Source organism: Colossoma macropomum, unplaced genomic scaffold, assembly GCF_904425465.1.
Source record: "Colossoma macropomum unplaced genomic scaffold, Colossoma_macropomum, whole genome shotgun sequence".
Lineage (NCBI taxonomy): Eukaryota > Metazoa > Chordata > Actinopteri > Characiformes > Serrasalmidae > Colossoma > Colossoma macropomum.
Genome location: NW_023494800.1, coordinates 33,613,976 through 33,636,524, shown reverse-complemented (window position 1 = coordinate 33,636,524; position 22,549 = coordinate 33,613,976). Strand labels below are relative to the sequence as shown.

At 39.0% G+C, this 22,549-nt stretch overlaps 1 protein-coding gene across 1 annotated transcript; it reads left to right on the top strand.

Moving 5' to 3' along the window:
* Positions 1 to 1,520: 1,520 nt before the first annotated feature.
* On the top strand, positions 1,521 to 21,838 carry pkz (protein kinase containing Z-DNA binding domains). Its single transcript, XM_036587666.1, has 16 exons — positions 1,521 to 1,525; positions 3,790 to 3,897; positions 5,975 to 6,016; positions 7,089 to 7,208; positions 7,291 to 7,383; positions 7,471 to 7,563; positions 10,514 to 10,591; positions 10,887 to 10,973; positions 11,412 to 11,498; positions 12,045 to 12,122; positions 14,356 to 14,454; positions 14,591 to 14,762; positions 14,838 to 14,978; positions 16,568 to 16,669; positions 21,076 to 21,138; positions 21,236 to 21,838. Exons 1-16 carry the CDS (start codon positions 1,521 to 1,523, stop codon positions 21,359 to 21,361), a joined length of 1,494 nt encoding a protein of 497 aa, XP_036443559.1. The 3' UTR covers positions 21,362 to 21,838.
* Positions 21,839 to 22,549: the final 711 nt, after the last annotated feature.

The following is a 22,549-nucleotide window of genomic DNA, read 5'->3' as shown; positions in this document are numbered from 1 at the left end:
TTGAAACTAAGAAATTTTAATGTTTTTTAAAAAATATTTGCCCATTTTGAATTTGATGTCAACAACACATTCCAAAAAAGTTGGGACGGGGGCAACAAAAGGCTGGTAAAGTTGTGTAATGCTAAAAAAAAACACTTGGTGGTTGATTGGCAACAGGTCAGTAACATGATATGGGTATAAAAAAGCATCTCAGAGAGGCGGAGTCTTTCAGAAGTAAAGACGAGGAGGGGTTCACCACTCTGTGAAAGACTGCACGATCAAATAGTGCAACAATTCAAGAATAACGTTTCTCAACATAAAATATCAAAGACCTGTTGCTTTTCATCATCTATGGCAGATAATAACATTAAAAGATTCAGAGAATCTGGAGAAAATCTCTGTATGTAAGGAACAAGGCCAAAAACCGGTATTTGCTGGCTGTGATCTTTGGGCCCTCAGGCGGCACTGCATTAAAAACAGACATAATTCTGTAGTGGAAATCACTGCATGAGCTCAGAAACACTTCTGAAAAACACTGTCTGTGAACACAGTTAATCACTGCATCCACAAATGGAAGTTAAAACTCTAAAACACAAAGAAGAAACCATATACAAACAGGATCCATAAATGCTGCCACCTTCTCTGGGCCCGAGCTCATTTAAAATGGACTGAGGCGAAGTGGTAAAGTGTCCTGTGGTCCGGTGAATCATCATTTGAAATTCTTTTTGGAAATCATGGACACTGTGTCCTCTGGGCTAAAGACCACTCAGCTTGTTATCAGCACACAGTTCAAAAGCCAGTATTCATGATGGTATAGGGGGCATTAGTGCACATGACGTGGGTGACGTGCTCATCTGTGAAGACACCATTAATGCTAAACAATATATATATGTTTTGGCAACATATGCTGCCATCCAGACGACGTCTTTTTCAGGGAAGACCTTGATTATTTCAGCAAGACAATGTCAAACCACATTCTGCATCTATTACAACAGCATGGCTCCGTATTAAAAGAGTCTGGCTGCTAAATTGGCCTGTCTGCAGTCATCTGTCACCACTGAAAACATTTAGCGCATTATGAAATGAAGACCCTGAACTCTTGAGCAGCTGAAATCCTGTATCAAACAAGAACATGAAAACATTTCACTTTCTAAACTACAGCAACGTCTCCTCAGTTCCTAAACGCTTACAGAGTGCTGTTAAAAGAAGAGGTGATGAAGCACAGTGGTAAACAGGCCCCCGTCCCAACTTTCTTGATACCTGTTGTTGGCATCAAATTCAAAATGGGCATATATTTTTCAAAAAACAATAAAATTTCTCAATTTCCACATTTGATTTGTTGTCTTTGTAGCATTTTCCTTTAAAAATATGGTTCACATGATTTGCACATCATTGCATCCTATTTCTATTTACATTCTGCACAGCGTCCCAACTTTTTTGGAAATGGGGTTGTAGAGTAAATGTTGTGCAGCTATGACTGAATATAAATGGCTTTTATTTAGACATATAATGCACTGTTTATGTGTAGAAACCTTTCTATAATGACGTATGTAATGTGCACTATATAGGGAGTAGGAAGCCATTTGAAATTGAGCCTGTATTACATTTACATTTTACTTTTACAGCATTTAGCAGACGCTCTTATCCAGAGAGACTTACAATTTGCTCTGGATAAGATTTTGCCCAGCTTTGTTCATGCTATTGTTATTATAGCACCCACACAGGCAAAGAATGCTGTCTTATACCTAGCAAAACATCTCAGGTAGATAATCACACATTTTTATTTGAGCGCTTGAGGCCAGAAGACACCCATTCATGTCTGAATCAAATGTTTGTGTAAAACACTGCCTGCCTGGGATGGGCTCCAGCACCTCCAGGAGGATAAGCAGCTTAGATAACGTATGTGTGTGTAAAATAACAATAAAAAGATCTAATAAAAAAAGGCAAATCATTTTACATGACTTCATTGGGCACATCACAAATTCACTCATAAAAGGTTTAGCACCCCAACATAAAACACCTTCTCGTGTCCCTGGTTGCCAGTACCTTCATCACAAAGCTGCTTTCTAAGGCCCTGACTTACGAGACAGCAGAGGCATCGAGACAGCCGCAGAGAACTTATAGAGAGGAGAATTCTCACTCTGCAATGTCTTCCAGGTTTCTCAAACACTAGAGGGCGCTCCCGAGCGAGTCCGAAATGAATGGGTTAAGATGGAGCATTTAGGCAATATTACAGTTTATAAATGCCTAAACATTTTTAATGTAAAATAATACAATCATTTCCTGAACACTGAATATAATAAAACATTTTAACACTGCTGTTGTATTTTTAAGAGCTTTTAAACTCGAGTTATAGGAGATTAAAACGGCGCCTCATGTACGTTCATGACGTCAGTGAGCGCGAACAGCCAATGAGCTGCTCTGTTCGCCAACCAATCAGCACTCAGTAGCAGTAATGTTAGCGTCCTGGGGCCGTATTACAGAAAATTCTTATCTTCTTGTCTTAACTTAAGATCTGACAGGCCAAGATAAGATTTTTCACAAATTCGCATTACAGAAGCAAATCTTAATTTAAGAATCTTATCTTACAGCTTCTTTTCTTCTCTCAAGTTAGGAAATCTTAACTTACCCGATCGAAGTCGACAATCAACTGTCATGTCTGTTACAACCAACCATACGTGCACAGCTGAATCTAGTAAACAAGTAATCAAGTTAGCAAGTCAGACAGCTGACATTAACGTTAGCTACCGTTACTGAGATAAAGAAAGTCAAATAAAACTAAAGCGCGATAAACTGAAAGTTAAGAATATTGTTTCAGCGCCCCCTGCTGTTTATCAGAGTCACCGCTCCCAGTTTCAGTCTCCATTTCCCAAACGCTTTAGCCGAGCGCGCTAACGTTACTCCTCCTAATAAACAGACACACGTTCAGCTAAGTCTCCTCATTATTCACCACCATCACTGTAATATTTCATCATCAACATTAACACACGAGGGTAATCAGAGGGGCGGTGGAGATCGAGTCTGCAGCGTCTGAAGGTTTTAAACGCTGTTAAAGAAAACCTCTCCAGTCAAAGCCGCGTTTTCAGTGTAGATAAATGGAGCATCACTATGCTGGTTATAGTGAACTGAGCTGTCTGTCACTGCATAAAACAATAGAAACGGAAGGTTAAACTTTTATCTTAAAGTTAAGAAAATATTTAGGATATTTCTGTAACACCGTTTTCTTGGAAATAAGATGAGATTATAGACTTAAGAACTGTTGTTCTGTAACGGCTTCTGTCCTAAATACAGTCTTAACTGAAGTTGCCATGACAACAAAGCAGATCTCAGACCAACCATACGTGCACAGCTACGGCCCCTGCTGCCCAAAACTGTCTGTAGAAAAAAGAAAGCATACAGGTGAGTTTTCTTTGATTTTCAGTGAAATCCATCCTTCTACTGTCTAAAACTAAAGGAAAGTTCTGGTTCAGTGATTAGAAACTATTTTAACTTTCGTTTTTAGCCGTTGAGCTCCATTCACTCCCATTCATTGAGGACTCGCTCGCGGGCGCCCTCTGCTGTTTTGCGGTCATGTTGATATAACCGTAAGACTCGTGTAGGTTCACGGGTGGTTTCGTGTGATTTTGCGCCAAAGCTCCATAGGAACCCATTCATTGTGGACTCGGGGCGCCCTCTAGCGTCTGATAAGCCGGAAGACATTCTTGAGCGGCAGTTCTCGCCACGCTGCTGAGTTTCGTTTTCTCCTCTGAGCTCTGAGTGCTGAGGGCTCAGTAAGTGGGGCTCAGAGCGCTGGTGAGTGACTGTATGAAGGAGGACTGCACTGTATTCGCTGCACTTTAGCGCAACAAAAGGATTTACATCGGTTCAGCCCCCAGCTTTTTGGCGCTGGAGCAGAAATGGACAGTGTGGACAAGAAAGGTAAGAAATTAAACCCTGTTTGTGCACAACAGGACACGTTTCGCTCAAAATATGTAGAAAAAGCACGTAAGGTTCGCTGCGAAGAGGCTGCTGTATAAATACGACAGACCACCATTGAAACCAGCCCGCAATGTTCGGAAAAGCTGGAGGTCTTCAAGCTGTTTTAGTCACATTTGAGTTTTATAGGTCTGTTCGCTGGAGACCGCGTTTCTTTCTTCTGTTTCTTCCCAGCAAAACGTCCAAATGATGTATTTTTATACAGAAGAACACAGAATGATGTATTTTATACACCCTGTTCAGTTTCACATACGAAACAGAGACCCCAGCTAAGCTATTAAAGGGGAACTCCACCAGATTTTTCACATTTCTACGTGATTAAGTGGTTAAGATGTAAACAGAGTCATTCAGAGTGGTTTGGTGTGAAATGCTCTGTTTTAGAGAAACTTACAGAGTCAGGATTGTTCACAGTGGTGGTGATAGGAACCAGACGTCCACCTCTAAAAGCTCCCTCACAGGAAGATATTACATGAAATGGATATGAATATGCTGCCTGATGAGACCCCTGCTGAAAAAAGCCCATTAGAACCATTAAAACCTGATAGTTTTGCTTTCTAATGGGAACCGCCTTAATGGTTATCATTAGAGACCACTAGTTATCTGTAGGAGACCTTTAAATCCCCTTGGGAAACAACGCATCTGGAATCAGAACACCTGTTGAACCATTAGAGTCCAAAACTGGTGGTTTTGGATGGTAAATAAAATGGTTCTATTTGTGTTGTAGACAGGTTCTCTACAATGATCCATTTCACAGCAAACCGCTCTGAATGAGTTCATTGCAGGAACAGAATATGACAAATTGAATATTTGGTGTAATTGCCCTTTAAGGGATGGTCCAAAAAGTGCACAAAGCATTAGGATTATGCTCAAAAACCTTCTTATATCGAACTGTTCATGAACTTCATCAATGGAAAGTTGGGGATCATTACTTGCACGTCAATGTAACTCTATTTATTAAAACAATATACTTCCGACCAACAAGCTTTTTCCCCTGGGGTGGGTTCATGGAAAAAACAGAGAGATGCAAGTATTATCTATAATAATTGATCTCCCCGCAGCATTTTGGCCCGGGAGGTCCCCAGTTGGACATGCCTGGACTAGCCTGTAATGAGTCTTGAGGTAATGAGAGTGGGTGAAACTTCCTGTTGAGGCAACATTCTTGAGGTTTATGCACAGTTGAAACCACCTTTAGGTGTGAAAGTTCATACTGCGGTTTCATTCATGATGTCCAGTACTGCTAATGTTGCGTGGTGAGGCGAGGGGCTGGGTGGGCCTTCACTGAAGGCCAGAATTACACATAATAAATGGTAAAATTATTTTGGAATAGAATTATCACCTATACAACATACACTACTCAGTATAGCTGATACATGGTAAACTGAACACAAGTGGTTGCACAACTTGTGTATTACCATTATCTACTTAAGGTATTGTGATTTTGGGCCATAAAAATGAAGGAGCAGTCATATTGTTTGGGCCATTCAAATGAGTGTAATGCCACTATTCTTGGTAGGAAGAGGGTGGGTTGGAAAACCTTGCCAGTCAAAACATCAGATGCACCTGATGTAAAAATACAACAGAAACTATGTAACATATCTAGTTTTCCATTGTAGTAAGCCAATCCCCAATAAAATATAGTGTTCTTATATATTATATGCAACTGTTGTCGGAAGAAAATCTCCATTTTAGACGTTTTTCAGTTTTTGACATAATTTGAAAATGTCTGTTACCCTTTACATTGTATGTAAATTTCATGATGAATGGACCAAAATAAATGACCCAAATGGCTTGGGGGAAAAGTCTGGTTCCATTGACTTACATTAAAAGTAAAGTAGGTTTTTTCCTTTTTCTGTAAATTTTGGAGATACAAGGTTTTGTTCTGACAACAGCGATATGTTTCTGTAAATAGACATTGTAGCTAGTGAGTTTCTGTATAAGTTTAATTTTTGTTATGTAATAAAAACCCCTATACTATTTTCTGCATGCATGTTGCATAATGTTCTCATATTTGTTTTCACAGTCACTCGAGTAATAAACTAGCAAGACTCCGCTTAAATTCAGAGTGAGTATGTACTTTTTTTCTGCTAATACGAAGAAACGTATAGGTCAGAGGCCTTTAAATCCAGCCCTTAAATCCAATTTCCAGTCCTGGATTTTACAGTCACTGGTAGGTTTGCAACTAAAGTGTCTGATTTGGCTACTTAGCTATCTTGCTTGCTAGTTAACTTACTTTTTGGCTGATATGCAACAATTACGTTAGACAAGCATGAATTCCAAGTTGGTTTATGCTGATTTATGCTGGTCTGGCGCTGGTTTAGCTGGCCACTCAGCATGGTCATGCTGGTTGACCAGCATACCAGCAACGAAAACACAACATATGATGGTTTTGTTGCTGACTAAATATGCTAATATATGCAGTGTTTTTATTTATTTTATTTATATTGGTAGTTAAGTTAACTACCATCTATGCAAAATACGGGGCCGGGAACTGGATTCAAGTTCTGGATTTGAAGACCTCCAGGGTAGATTATGGGTCTTCACCCCTGGACCCTGCATCCAGTTTCTGATTCTGGATTTTGTAATCATTGGTAGTTAATTGATGTACCCGATTGACCACCTAGTGGTTACAGTATCCAGAGCTGGAGACTGGATTCAGGGTCTATATTTGAAGGCCTCTGCCATATGATTCACTAATAACAGCAATAACAATGTACTTCAAAACAGTGGTTGTCAAGCCGGTCCTCAGGGCCCCCCAGATTTTGGCTCTATCCCTTTGTGTTGCAGGTTGTGGTAGGTCCATATCAAAGAGATTTTCACATCAGACAGATGTGAAAATGCCTTTGATATGGACCTAATACACACACACACACACACACACACACACTATTAGCTTGTCCTTCAGGGTTACGGGGATTGCTGGAGCCTATCCCAGCAGTCATTGGGCGGAAACACCCTGTACAGGTTGCTAATCCATAGAAGAAGGGAGAACATACAAACTTCACACAGACAGCACCCCTGGTCGCCCGGCTGGGGAATCAAACCCCTTGTTGCTGTGAAGCGACAGCTCTACCCACTGCGTCGCCGTCCTGCCCTGGACCTAATAGTTGATTTAAATTATTGTCTTGTGGTTATAGGTTCCCTCAGTACCTCGAGCTAATCGAGCTATTGGGAAAAGGAAGCTTTGGCTCTGTTTTTAAAGTGAAGCATCAGGTGGACTTGAAGACCTACGCTTTGAAGATTGTGCAATCTACAGAGTGAGTACATTTAAGGCATAGTTACACTATTCAGGTTCATTCTACGCGTCATAATACATTTATTTTGGTTTGTTTTTTAAAGGAAAGCTGATCGTGAAGTAAAGGCATTGGCTAACCTGAACAATCCAAACGTAGTTCAGTACTTTTGGTCTCTTCTTGCTTCAGACCTTGACGGGTAAGACAAACAGCAGCATCCCAGAGTAAGTCGCCTCAAAAACTTTACATCAGGTTGTTTCGTAACTATTTCGTGGGTGTGTTCCAGATCCTTAACTGCTCTGAAAGGCGGTTTTTCTGATTCAGCTGAGAGTAATGGCTATGGATCGGGAGTGGATTTTAGTGACAGTTTCAGGTCGAGGTAAGTCTCAAAAGAAACTTTATACCTTAATATTTCAATGCAGTCATATGGTTTTCATCACTGCTCTGCGCATACTAGAAGATTTTTTAAATTGGTTATCTAAGGAAATCGAAACATCACAATTGTTCATCTGTTCAGAAAACATAGGAAAGAACATCAACAGTTATGTATATATTTTTTGTTTATTTATTTGCATTATGTTTCTATTTTTTAGTTTGTAGTACAGTGTTAGAAGAACGTTAGACTGAAATCATTTAATAGTCAGTAAATATGTGAATAAAAGCATACTTTATAGCTCACTCAATTGGAGCTAGCAACTTAAGGGGTGTGGCCAAGTGGTTGGGTGATTCATTTGACCCAAAAAAGATTCAAAACATGCCCAAAAAATACATTTTAACCACACTGTCCCTTTAACACGTGTATAGTCAGTACCGTATCATTTTGAGGTTGAAATAGCCTCGATACTTGATTAAATATCGACAAAGTAGTGAATGCGAACACAGTTATGAATCTCTGGGTTCAGGTTCTCTAGCAATGTAATGTCACTTATTCACCAACATGCAGAACAGGTGATGTTCAGGCTGTGTTAAGCCAGAGAATTATAAAGGAGGAGGCGGTCACTGGTTGAAATACGAATGGCAAAGCACGTAATGCTCAACATCTGGTTGCGGAGAAAGTCCCGCCCCTCAATAAAAACAGCCAATTAGCTTGCAGGTTACGCCGCGAGTGGAGAAGGGGTGGACGATATTGTGATGCTAGGGCAGTAGCCAGAACAGTCTGAAAAATCTTTGTTTTTTGTATGTTATTGAGCCGAATGCTACATACTAATTATGAAGTTAGTCTGATTTTTACCAGTGATTTGAAATATGTGTTTTAAACAGTAATATGACCTTCAGTTTGAAGTATTTTGGTCCCTCCCTATTCGGAGAGAGGCGTCTGGTCTTGTATAACTATAAACAATTACCCTGCATCGTTGCAAAGATGGTCACCGAGTGAACATACTTTCTTATAAGGACTTCGGTTAAGCGCAGGACGCCCGGAGACTGAAACCTGAAATGAAAGAAATAACAGTTGTTCTCAAAATTAAGGAGCGATGACGGGTTAATTTAATCAAATTCCATCAAATTTTCTTGCTAGTTCTGTTAATTTAATTAGCCGATTACAGTTGGTTCGCTCGCTGACTCCATCATATAAGTTTCAACCAATGAATTGACTACACTAGCGCTTATGTTGCTCATGTAACTAACAATGTAATTAACAACGTTAGCGATAACGCCAGCATCGAAAAACAATAGTATAGAAAGTATTATAAAATCTGTTTTGGTATGGCTTCAGGAACATTTGCATGAGTTAACTCCAGTTGCTCATAACGATTAACCAATAATGTATCAGATTCTGGATGAGAGATATGAAAAAAAAACATATTTCTAGACAAAATCAGCTGTGTTTTTAAACTCGCACTGCTGTAGTCGCTTTTGTGCCTATATTAGGAACTAAAGGACTGTAAACTAAAAGGAGCCTAAGCGAGTGTTTGTGAGCGTCGCTGGATCCTCTGAATTATAAGGTTCTTTAGCAGCAGAAACATTATAAAGGAGGAGACGGCCACTGGTTGGAAAATGAATACGAGAGCTTGTAACGCTCAACATGGCGTCTGTTTGTCGATGAAGTCCTGCCCTTCAGTAAAAGAGACAGTCATCTTGCTGGTGAAGCCGCAAAACTCGTTATCGAGTTCTGTGCGAGCACAGTGGCCAGAATAAGCTGAAAAAACACATTTTTGTGCATTACTTCAGTCAAATGCAGCATATTTATGAGGTCTTTGCTCGATTTTGTTAGTGATTTTCCATATGTTTTTGAAACGGTAATTTAGCTTGTCATGTTTTTACGTCTCTCCCCATTCAAAGAGATAAGAGTCTGGTCTTGTTGCCAAGATGGCCGCTAACTGAACAGACTTTCCTCTAAGGACTTTGTTAAGAGTTGGATATGAGCAATGCTACATACATCAAATAAGCAAGCTAACACTCCTGAGCACTGAAATGACGTCGCATGAAAGTAAGTCTCCAATTAAACTTCAACACCAACAACTTCAGCCTAAAACTGCCAAAGCCTCTAAACTACCACACTTGATCGAGCTCGCTGGCTTGGTGTGGCGGCCTGACTTATGATGTCAGTTCAGTGCGCAGCAGTGTTAGCTTGCATGTAGCAATAGCTGTATTTCAGCTCCTTAATGACCTCATAATTCAGAGGTTCTGGTGACATTCGGATGAAAAATATCTGTACAGTGTAACAAACTGGGTTTGGAATGTTTGGGTTCGCAACAGGAAACATCAGTGCCATTCATTTTTCTCATAGAGAAAACCAGCTTAGGTCCGGAGTTCCTCATATGGCCGTGATACCAGCTATTAAAAGAGATACAAAAAGGAAAGACACCAATTTTAGCAGTGTCTAAGCACAATACTTTAATATTACTTGCCCATTAGCTATAAAAGAGAGACTGTATAATATGCACTCAGTCAGTAGACTGTATTGGATGGCAGAACTTTACTGTTTAGGGTTAGTTAGCTGATTGGCTAAGTGAGGCTGCATACCAATCATGCCACTGCCACCAACCACGGCAGTTAGCTACACATTCTTGCTACAACTCAGTGTGCAGTACTATGCTGTCATGAGTATATAATTATTTGGTATAGCTATGTTTACGTTTGTGTTTTTACTAGCTTGCTGCACCACAATGGAACATTTTTTTTCATCTCCAATCCTCCGGTCCAGCCTTAGTTATGCCTGTTTTGCAAGACGATGCAAACTGCAAATTTCTAGTGTGACTGTAGTGGCGGTTACCATATGCGTTTTGATCTATGAGAAAGGAAAATTGTGCTGGATCTGATGTTACAAAATATGACTAGAAAATTTTGAATTTCCGAAGCTTTTTCTTGATACAGTTGCTCTTTTCCAGACCTCAGGAGGATGTAGATCCGTTTGAGTTGCGCAGCACAGACAGTAAAGAAAATGGTTTAGATTTGAACTTAAAAAGGTAAGTCCTTACATCTGTCACAGCACTCAGTTTAGTTTGTACAAAGTCATTTTGCCGCTTCTATGTACATCATGAATAAAAGCCTGCATGTTTTTGAGCATAGTTTAAGTCCTCAGTGTGAGAGAGCTTAAAACTAAAAAAATGAGAAAGGAACAAGACCTCAGATGTGAGTGATTTCAAGCGTTAAGGTGAACAAAACAACAGCCAGTTTCCCCCTTTCTATTTTATGTTGTATGTTTGGCTATGTAGGTTTTTGCAGGTGCCTTAAGTATGTCTTACAGGTGTTGTTTTCCAGATCACAACCTCCTGATGAAGATCCAGATCTGTCTGAGTTACCCAGCATGGACAGTCAAGGTGATGATTTAGATTTGGACTCAATGAGGTGAGTCCGTACATCTTTCACAACACTCCAAGAACTTTTGAGGCTAAAATATATGCCATGAATAAAAGCTAGCATGTTTTTTTTCCCCAATTTCATTGCATTCAGTACACTACAGTAAGTTTCATTTAGGTGAAAAAACAACAGCCAGTGTCCCCCTTTCCATTTTATATTGTGTGTTTAGCTATGTGGCTGTTTGCAGGCTTTAGTCCAGGCTTTATTTAAGTATGTCATGTTATGCTGTTGACCAAATGAAGCTAGATGTTGCATCATCGTCCTCCACTAATATAAAATAAAATTATGAGTTACAATCAGTGAGAAAGGAAAATTATGCCTGTGTCATTTTTGGAATTACATAGTATGACTGAACAGATAATTAGTAACAGATAACAGATAGTAGAGTTTGCAAAGATTTTTATCGATACTGTTGCTCTTTTCCAGATCACAAACCCCTTCTGAGGATCCAGATCTGTCTGAGTTACCCAGCACTCGCAGTCAAGATGGTGATTCAGATTGGAACTCAATGAGGTGAGTCCTTACATCTTTCACAACACTCCCAAGAAATTTTGCTGCTGAAATGTACGCCATGAATAAAAGCTAGCATGTTTTTTTGATTTCATTACACTGACTGCACTACAGTAAGTGTATAACAGTTTGTGCAGAACACTGACATCATTTCTGTCATCGGTGTGAAAGATAGCTTAAAACTAAAAACGAGAAAGAAACAAGGTTGTCCCACCAAGTGAAGATGTCTGATAAATATCTAAAGTGAGTGATTTAGGTGAACAAAACAACAGCCAGTTTCCCCCTTTCTATTTTATATTGTGTGTTTAGCTATGTAGCTTTTGCATTAGTCCAGGCTTTGTTTAAGTAGGTCATGTTGGGCCATTGATCAAGTTCATCTACCTGTTGCATCACTGTCCTTAACTAATATTAAGCAAAATGATGAGTTTTGATCTATGAGAAAGAAAGAAATATGCCTGTGGTCATAGCTGACATTACATAATATGACTGAACAGATAATTGTGAGAAATTTATAGTTTGCTTTTTCTCGATACTGTTGCTCTTCTTCAGAACTCCTGCTGAAGATCCAGATCTGTCTGAGTCACCCAGCACTGACAGTAAAGAGGATTTAGATTTGAAGTTAATAAAGTAAGTCCTTACATCTTTGACAACACTCAGTTTAATTTGTACAAAGCTATTTTGCTATGTCATGGATCTCGATACATTCACCATACTACAGTGAGGAGAACTGAAGCATAGAGGCTGAAAACCAAAACGACCCGTTATCTGATTTCTGAATTGACTTTGGAATCAGAAAACGAGAAGCAACGTGTTTCCTTATATTGACATCCACTTCATTCGCAATTACAACCTACATACTGTGTGAATATACATCACCACTAGCTTGAATAGTAAAGGAATAGTTTCCTGAAAAAATCAAATGTACCCAGTTTTCCACTTTACCCTAGATGTAGTCGATCAGCTGAGACATGTCTGGAGTCCAAATTTTGCTTTTTTAGTTTAGGACTAGAGCTACGAGTCTAATGTTGCTAACAAACACTAGAACTCAATAGTCACCCAAATAGTCCAAATCGTTTCTGTGAAAGTATATCACCAAAACTTCTCTCAACCCACTCAAACTGCTTCCAGGTCTTCATTAAGGTTGCACAGACCTGTCATTGTGGTGTAAGACACAGTATGACTCACTGCAAAATAAAAACATTAAATAAAACCTCAGTCATTTGAGACAAGACCAGCGCTGATATTCACAAAGCAGGACTGAGCTTTGATCAGACATGTAGTTATGACAGTCATTGTCACAAACACTGATTCTAGATCAGTACTTCAACTCCTGAGGTGGTTTGTGAATACAGTCCATGTTGTCTAAAGCGGCTGCCCACAGTTTTCAGCTGCACTGTGAGGTTTTGTTCATTTTTTATAGTCCACAGTAAGTCATACTGTGTTCTAAACCACGTCAACAACTTTGAGCGACCTAAATGGAGGAGATTGTTTCACGTAAACAAAGTCCTTATAGGAAAGTTGAGCGTTACGACCATCCCTTTTGTATTTCAGCCAGTGTTTGATGTAAACAGTGACTGTTTGTGCTGGTTGTTTGTGTCGCCATGAATATTACCATTCAGGAAGGGAGGCGTTACCAATGTATGAATCAATCATTGGAAACTGGTTAAACCATAAGACAAAACACATTACAAAACCTTCTGAAACCAAAAGACACTTAACAGTTTCTATGTTTTTTTTTTTGGCAGTGATACGTACAAAAACTAAAGTTTGTTTTAGCCTAAAGCTTAATATTATGCTCAGTTTAAGCTGCGTAAGGTAAAGTTTTATTCCTGCACATGTAATGTAAGTGTACACATAAAGCCCCCGTATTAGAGATAAGTTAAATGAGCTATATGTGTACATAACCCATTAGTTAACCCAGGTCACGTAAGCTGTAGTCTGTGTAATATTTAAACTGTGAATCTCTGAATATATCAGTTAATCAGCTGAGAGTATGTGATTTGTTGCATGCAGGACCAAACGTTTGGAAACCTCGTATTAAATATCATTTAATCCACATTTGCTTCTTAACGGGAACATTACAGTCAGAGTGGTTCGGTCATTATCTTTTGTGGGATTGTGTTGAGTTTTGGTATCAATACCGCCATATTTAAATGAGAGCGCAGCTGTTGTAAAGGCTGACTTCTAAAAAGGATTTTGTTCTCTAAGCCATACAGTAGTGGGCTGTAGTGGCCAGCGAGTGTGAGTGCCAGATACAGTCATAAAATCAGGCGGATATGCAAATCACACATAGCAATACATATAAAGAGTTTTCCATAAACCTATTAGTGTTGTTTCCTCTGCTAATGCTAATTTCTGTCACCTCCCCTATGGGACTTGCAGTGTTCGGATAGCAACAAACTAGCAGTTGTGTATATTACAACATACAGTCCAGTTAAAGAGAGTTAGCAGAACAACTTGTGATGTTACAATGTCAGATTCAACATTCGATACTTACTTAACCTTCAGTCAAAATGGCTATTAGGAACAAGCTATTTATTTTTCAGTGTCAGAAAAAAGCAAAAATTGCAGAAAAGCCGGTTAAAGACACCCTAACGCTCACTCAGATACCCACACTCACCTTAGCTGCCTTACACATTTCTCTCTAAACATTCTACATCTAAAATGGCTAAAGGAGATAATTCTGAGGAGATCAGGTGTACGATTGCACTTCCATCACTTACATTAGGAAAGAGAAAGTTAAAGGAAAAAACAGGAATTTCCAAAAGTGGAGTTGAGAAAATGGTAATTGTTTTTAGACAAGTGATGTGATTGTGTTTTTTAGCCATTTTGTTTGTTAGAATATACATCTGTTTTACAGGCCACTCTCGCTTGATGAAAAACCCGTCGTCACAAAATTCACCAGCAGTCAGAATGAGGACAATGAATCAGGAGTCAATTTCATTCTGAATTCAACACAGTGAGTCAGAGCATCCAGAGCAATTTTACAGATTTATAAACAATAGATAACAGAGGAAACTGCATAAACACCTTCCAATTTGAAAATTTCACCTTCTATCTGAGTTCATGACTGTGCTGTTCTGATATATTCATAGCCTCTGCATATTTATGGAGTACTGTGATGGAGGTACACTGACAGCATGGCTAAATGACCGAAATCGCGAGGAACAGCTAAGAACAGAGAAGGAAGCTCTTTCAGTCTTTCATCAGATCGTCAGTGGACTGAAGTATATCCATTCACAAGGCTTCATTCACAGAGACTTAAAGGTATTTCACTTAGTACCACATGTGAAACGGTTAACCGCTAGACAGTTAAACTAAACTTGTCTTCTTTCGATTCAGCCTGATAACATCCTTTTTGGCAAAGATGACAAAGTGAAGATTGGAGACTTTGGGCTCGTTACTCTGATGACTGATGTAAATGGAGGCTCTCCGAAGAGGACAGTGTGTGTAGGAACCCCGTCATACAGGAGTCCTGAACAGGTATCTCCCTTTGTTTAGTCATTCATACATTTCGTTATTGAGTTGGTAGCACTGGACGTTGCCTCTTTGTCCAAAGAGAACCTGCAGGCGGGAACACTTTAACATGCTTGTGGGCTTTGGGGCTACAGGTGATTGTGGGCCCTATAGGTCAAGTTAAAATCCATGAAATCAGTATAACTCAACACGACACAACAGAGTTGCTTCCTGGCTCAATTGGACAAATTCCACCAGATTTAGTAAGCATGGAAAAATGGCTAACATTCATCAGAACACGTGATTAACACTGACCGGCACAGCATCTAAGAACTCAGAACCTCAAAACTCAAAATCATTACTACATTAAGAAGTTTTTGGGGATGTATTTTTTACAAAAGTGATTTGGGCTTTCTGGGTGACTATTGAGTTCTAGTGTTTGTTAGCAACATTAGCCTCAGAGCTCCAGTTTGAAACTAAAGAAGCGAAAGTTGGACAAATATGTTTTTGGCTGATTGACTACATCTGGGTTAAATGTGAAAACTTTACATTTTGATTTTTTGCCAAGCTTCTCCTTTAAGCAAGCATCCATGCATGGGTCATCTCCCAACTTTATATTTTATTTTTTGGGACCTGAAAATTTCTGCCTCTTTTTGTCTCACTGTCTCTAAGCAGCTTGATTTTATAGCTTTGCTCAAGGCAACAACTTGCACTTTCTGTTTTTACTGTAATGTCAGTATATGACATTAAGCATGATGGGAAAAATGTCATAAAATCTCTTCAGCCATGCTACAGTAGCTTATTTTGTAGGATTTTTCTCAGTAGCTTTTATTGATGTTAACTTAGTTGGCTAGCAGTGTTAAAACAGCTGAGGCCTGCTTAGCGTGTTAACCAAATGCTTATCACTGAAAATCCTGATTACACAACAAAAAACACAACTAGTCTATCATACTGCTGTGACTTTTAATGCAAATTCTATGTAAAATCAAAACCATTTAGTGTAAAACTGCCTGTACAGCATACAGGAGTTCAGCTCTGCCCATTCACACTGATGCTATAAGGAGTGTTTCAGCCTGGACGGCTTTTTGAACCGGCAGGTCAGAACAGAGCTCATCTACATGTATCAGTCGTAAAGGGATAAAAAAAGATGGTCATATAAAAATTAATCATGACTGTTTTTGGTAAATAAAAGCACACAAATGCTGTAAGTGAATTTCAGGGAGAAAAAATAACGTATACGTAAAGCGCGGCCCTTTAAAATGAACAATGCAAATTTAGGTATTTTACAAAAGTTGTCTTTTACAATTTCTGATTAGGTTAAATAGGATTTCTGTCAGCGTTTGTAAAGCTTGTCCATTCTGGCACCCGTAGCTATGAACATGGAACGTAACTAGGTCAATTAAGTAAGCATTGTGCTTCCTGGAATTAGGAGAAAATTTACAGTATGGCATCACAAATGCACTGAAATGATTAACAATATTATTATCTGCAGTACTGTTTAGAAGTAAATATAAATTAGTCTTCATTAATGAATAGCTATGGATGCATTAGATGTTACATTGCTCTGTCTGCTGTCCAGCTTGAAGGCTAAAATATGTATGTTTTTTTTCCTTAAGGAGAATCAGAAGGAGTACGACGAAAAAACAGACATTTTTCCGTTGGGACTCATTTGGTTTGAGCTTCTCTGGAAAATCCCTACTGTGATGGAGAAAAGCAAGGTCAGTAACAGTATTATGTTATCAACTGACATACTTGTAACAGCCAAAGTCTGATATTTTGGTCAAATAGTTCATGATTTAGTGCTGTTAATTGTTGCTGTGGTGGTGATTTCTTTCAAAAACAAGTGTCCCAGCGTCTGTATTTTAAAAAAAGTAAAAGTAATCAATAAAAATGTATGGATTACCTATTCACGGTTTACCAAGCTCTGCAAGAAGCTGTTTACAAAGTCCTTATACAAAAGTCTGTTGCAGCAGTGGTGGACGAAGTACACAAACCATGTACTTGAGTTAAAGTAGAGATACCCAAGGTAAAATATTACTCCAGTGAAAGTAGAAGTTTCTCCCTTTAGACCTCCACTTGAGTAAAAGTACAAAAGCATTCGCCTTCAGATGTACTTAAGTATCGAAAGGAAAAGTACTGAGAGATTAATTATGGCTCTAATGTTCTATTATCTTTTTTATAACAAGATTCTTGCTTCATTAACTCATTTTAGGTGAAAATACTCCAGTGTCACTTTCGTAATAGAATGTCATTAATTAGTCCATCACTGATGTCTATTAAAATTATCATAAGCACAAAACACTGAAGGCAAACAGTTTCCATCAGGTAGAACTGAGTGGCTCTGAAATAACTTTTTACAAACAAGCAAAGTTTCAGTTTAAGATTTATTTGCAAGTTTAAGTTTAATAAAATCTTTAAACTCAGATTCACAAATGAGTTTCCTTTACTAAACTGCATCTGTAGGTCTCTGTTCATAAACATAAACCAGCCAAAACTAATTTACTATTAAATGAAAAAGTGTTTGTATAAATTCAGAAAAAAGACACGTCAGTCACAACTGCATATGTGTACATATTTCTATATTGTGGTCTGTTTACACAAAGTTAGGTTAGTTCATCATTTATGTTGAATAGACTCTCCCAAAATTTACTGCTGCTTCACTGATGTTGAACTGTGTGCTGCACTGGGTCGGTATGTTCAACAGGTCAAAACAAGCTCAAAACAAAGTGACCGCTGTGCCCTGATTGGTGTTGTGGCTTCGCGCTACTTTCGTTTTGACATGTTCCGTTTTTATACACACATAAACCAAAAGGAACGACAGATTTCTCATAATGTAGTGGAGTAAAAAGTGAGATAATTGACTTTGAAATGTAGTGGAGTGAAAGTAAAAAGTCACTCAAAATGGAAAAAAGTAAAGTACAGATACACAAAAACTACTTAAGTACAGTAATGAATTACGTTTACTTAGTTGCTGTCTCCCACTGCTTGGTGGCCATCTTTGCAACATCACTAGGCAGTTATTTCCAACCGTACAAGGCCAGGAGCTGTGTTACAGAAACAGCCTAACTCTGAAATCTTATCTGATCTGTTTAGTCACCATGGGAACGTCAGTCAGGACTGAATTTAGGACAGAAGCTCTTACAGAACAACAGTTCGTTATCTTAACTCCAGATAAGAAAACAGTGATGGTGGTGAATAATGAAGAGACTTGGTTGAACATGAGGCTGTTGGGAGGAATAACGTTAGCGTGGCTGGCTAAAGCGTTTGGGAAACAGACACTGAAACTGAGGAGCGGCGACGCTCTGATAACCAGCGGGGGACACTCACAATATTCAACTTCCAGTTTATTGCACTTGAGTTGGGTTTTGACCTTTTTTACATTTACACGTTAAGTTGATGACGTCTCTGTGTTTTAGCTGCGCGCGGCTTGACGGTTGGTTGGTTACAGACATGACGGTCGACTTTGATCGAGTAGATTAAGATTTCCTAACTTGAGATAAGAAGCTGTAAAACAGATAAAATTCCCAAATTAAGAGAAGATTTGCTTCTGTAATACGTATTTGTGAAAGATCTTATGTTGACCTGTCACATCTTACCTTTAGACAAATGGGAAGTTTCTGTAATATGCCGCCAGGCTCCTGTCTCTTTGTTTGGGGTGAGGCCAAAAATACTAAAAGCTGAAGGTCAGATTACAGTTTCACAAATACATTTGAAATCACTAATAAAACCTGACTGAAACCTCCTAAATAGTTTGTAGAGTTCGGCTCAGAAACGCGCAAAAATGTGTCTTTCGGGTTGTTCTGGCTACTGCGCTTGCACAGATCTCCACAACGGCTATGAGGCCCAAATGAACCTTTAGGCTTTTTTAAACTAATTAGAATTCATGGTAGCAAATGATGAGTTAAAGGAGTACTAACACTGCCAACTGACCGACTGATTGAAAGTTTATTCATGTTAGAAGCAGTTATTCAGTTAGCGACTGCTAATGTTCGCTAAAGTGAGTCAGCTTTGTAGCCAGCTAGCTAAATTATCGTCTCTGCAGAACAAAATAACTAACCAAAGACGATCAGTCATAATACTGACATCTTTGAAGGTTATTAGTTGCTTAAAAAAAAATTAAAGTTAGGAAACTTACCTTCCTTACCTAGCTGGTGTTATTTAGCCAGTTAGCTAACCTCTTATTGACCAGGGTATATTCTGGTTTTTCCATCTGAATTTTTCATGACCATCGTAAGCCAAATTATTCAGTAACTGCATGAAATAAATGTAAATTTTTATTTATTTATTTATTTATTTTTTTGTAAAAGTTCCCCTCAAATTAACAGAACGTTTTATGATCACACATGTTGCTTTATCCTTACAATTTACTGCTGAAAGCCAAAAATCTTAGAGGCTCTTTGTATTATTTTATAAAAATAATTTTTACAGAGCAGATCACTGAAGAGACGCCATCTGTTTATAGTTTATAGCCCAGATTTGTGGAAAAATGGGTCGACTTTCAGTGGAAAAAAATAATTGTGAGTTCAGCTTCTTTTATTATAAGGGTTTAAAATTACATCACCCATCTATTTGACTGGAAAGAAGACAGTTACAGCCTCATATGACCCCCACATTTTGAATGTAGCTTATGAAATATGAAAGTTATGAAGAATATGATGAAGTGCGTTTTGGAACCACCAGTGGTCTCAAGGAGTTGAAAAGGCTAACTAGCTACTGTCCAGCTTAAATAGCTGTCTTACCTAATCAGCAAAGCAGCAAGCAAACTAGCTAACAGAGTAGCTAGATAGAGTAGCTCGCTGAAATAATGGCACTTCCGAGTTTTTCTACATGATTAGAGAGGGACGGGGCCACGAGTAAGATGAGTCTTTAGCAACGGCTGAAACGTGGAGTCATTCATTCCCTGTTTGAGTGGAGCGACCGGCGATCTGTTCTCCTGTGACCGAGTGTGAGTGACGAGGTCAGTGGAGTAACTGTACTGTCCTACAGCGAACTCACCTCACGTCTGCTCCTCTCAACTACAGCACTGTTACAGTGCTCGGATAGTCATATTTAAGTATTAGTGCATTCCCAAGCAACGAAAGTGAAAGAAAGAAGTGGGTTCATGTAAATTACAGCCCTGATTTAAACGAAAGTAAACTGAGGAAGCTGTGAGGCATTGGAGAGCGGGAGAGCGCTAACCTAGCTTTCCAGGCTAGCTGTTTTTAGCAGCTGGCTAACTTGAAGCAGCGCTCCGTCACTCCACAACACGGAGAACTGATGATACTGTAGATCAAACACGACACAAAAGCACCGCTTTCAGTTTAAACGTACCTAAAAGGAGGACTCTGTTTGTCTGGTGTTGATATTTTGCGGTTCACCCCTTAAACTACTACGATAGTATAGAGAAATCCAGTCATCTAGCTGGTGTCTGAATACTGTGATGTCTTTGGTAGCGGGGTAGCCGAGCGCTCGGCACCAGCTAAAATAATCTGTTTTCTTTCTTAAATTATGACTATTACAAAATAGCCATGCTTTTCCAGCTGGTAAAAACAGCTCACCAGACACTTTCTCCCACTCTCCCATGACAGATCTGTGAAATGTCCCACTGTTTGAGTGTTTGTCGTGTTCTGACCATAAAGGATAGTTTAAAACAGCAATTAACCCCCAGGACCAAAAATCAGCCTTCAAACTTGAAAGAAATAATGATTTGACATTTGTCGCGGTATGTATCGATATCGAACGATATGAATTTTGTTTATCGTGATAACATTTTTGGCCATATCGCCCAGCTCTAATTTAAAGGTTCTATCTGCGTTTGTTCAGTGGTCAGAATTATCTCAAGACAAAGACTTGATATGAAAGGTGATGTCACTACATAAGAGTTTGGCTGTTCCGAAAGTGAAATCTTTGACCCTCAATATCTCAAAACGGCACTGAAAGCATATGGACCCTTATAATGCTAAGCTGATGACTTGTTGTCACCGTGATTTGTTCTCTAAACCCAAACATGCCGCAGACTGAGATGTATTAACTTCGGTAGCATCTGACTTCTTTCTCTCTTTTGTCACGGGCCCATGCAGTCCTGTGAGTAATGATATGATAATGAAACAGAAGTAAGTGCTTACGAAGCTTTTCAACGTTGCAGATGTGGAAAGACGTGAGGAATCGGAAGTTTCCGGACGTGTTCTGTAGGAAATATAAACCGCAGGTGAGGACACTTCTGTGTAATCAGTTCACTCTTGTTCCTGACCATTTTTCCTATGTCATGCGACCTCCTTCATGCATTTTGTGTCTGCTTTTTTCAGCGTGTGTACATCAACAAAATGCTCTCCAAAGAGCCAAAAGAGAGGCCAAATGCTGTGAAGATGCTCAAAATTCTTCAAACCCTTTTTCCCTTGGAGAAGAGAAACTCGAGCCATAACAGCGTCTGAAATAATGCCTGTATGTGCAAACAGGAGTTTTATAAGGGGGATCTGTCACAGTGTGTCCACTTCTAAAGAAGGACAGTTAATGTTGTTAAGATGGTTTTTTTATCATGGATTTGGGAAGTTGGGTCTATCTAGAGTCAGTCAGTTTAAGGGGAGCCACTTTCTGTTCTTTCTGTTAAATAAAAAACATGATTTAAAAATGCAGAAGGGCACCGAAGAGCGAGTCCTCAGTGAATGGGGGAGCTAAATGGCTAAAAACAAAACATTAAACATGTTTCTAAACATTTATGCTGGAAATTCCTTTAATTTTGGAAAGAAGAATTATTTATTTCATCAATTTATTTAAACAAAACTAAGAAAACTTAACAGTACGTTTCCGTTTTTCTACAGCAAACAGGTTTTGGGCTGTAGAGTGTTAGCATTACTGCAACTGAGTGCAGATTGGTTAGCATTACTGTAACTGAGTGCTGATTGGTTAGCATTACTGTAACTGAGTGCAGATTGGTTAGCATTACTGTAACTAAATGCTGATTGGTTAATATTACAGCACCTGAATGCTGATTGGTTAGCATTACTGCAACTGAGTGCAGATTGGTTAGCATTACTGCAACTGAATGCTGATTGGTTAGCATTACTGTAACTGAATGCTGATTGGTTAATATTACAGCACCTGAATGCTGATTGGTTAGCATTACTGTAACTGAATGCTGATTGGTTAGCATTATTGCTACTGAGTGCTGATTGGTTAGCATTACTGCTACTGAATGCTGATTGGTTAGCATTACTGCTACTGAATGCTGATTGGTTAGCATTACAACAACTGAGTGCTGATTGGTTGGCATTACTGCAACTGAGTGCTGATTGGTTGGCATTACTGCTACTTAGTACTGATTGTTTAGCATTACTGCTACTGAGTACTGATTGGTTAGCATTACTGGTACTGAATATTCATTGGTTAGCAATACTGATGCTGAGTGCTGATTGGTTAGCATTGCTGCTACTGAGTACTGATTGGGTGGCAAGCTGTTCAGCTCACTGGCTGAGTAAAGAGGTTCGTGCTTAGTGATGTCATGAAAGCACTCAAACCAATAACAGCAGTGTTGAAATATTTTATGCTGTTCTGTATTGAGAAAATTGCATTTTTCCTGTGTAAAACTGATTTAACTGGTGTTTGACAAAAGCTCTAGAGGA

Excerpts from the sequence above, each read along its gene's own strand:
- pkz (XM_036587666.1), top strand. Across the intron at positions 7,209-7,290 it reads AAGATTGTGCAATCTACAGA|GAAAGCTGATCGTGAAGTAA; the intron begins GTGAGTACATTT and ends TGTTTTTTAAAG. Across the intron at positions 14,763-14,837 it reads TCATTCACAGAGACTTAAAG|CCTGATAACATCCTTTTTGG; the intron begins GTATTTCACTTA and ends CTTTCGATTCAG.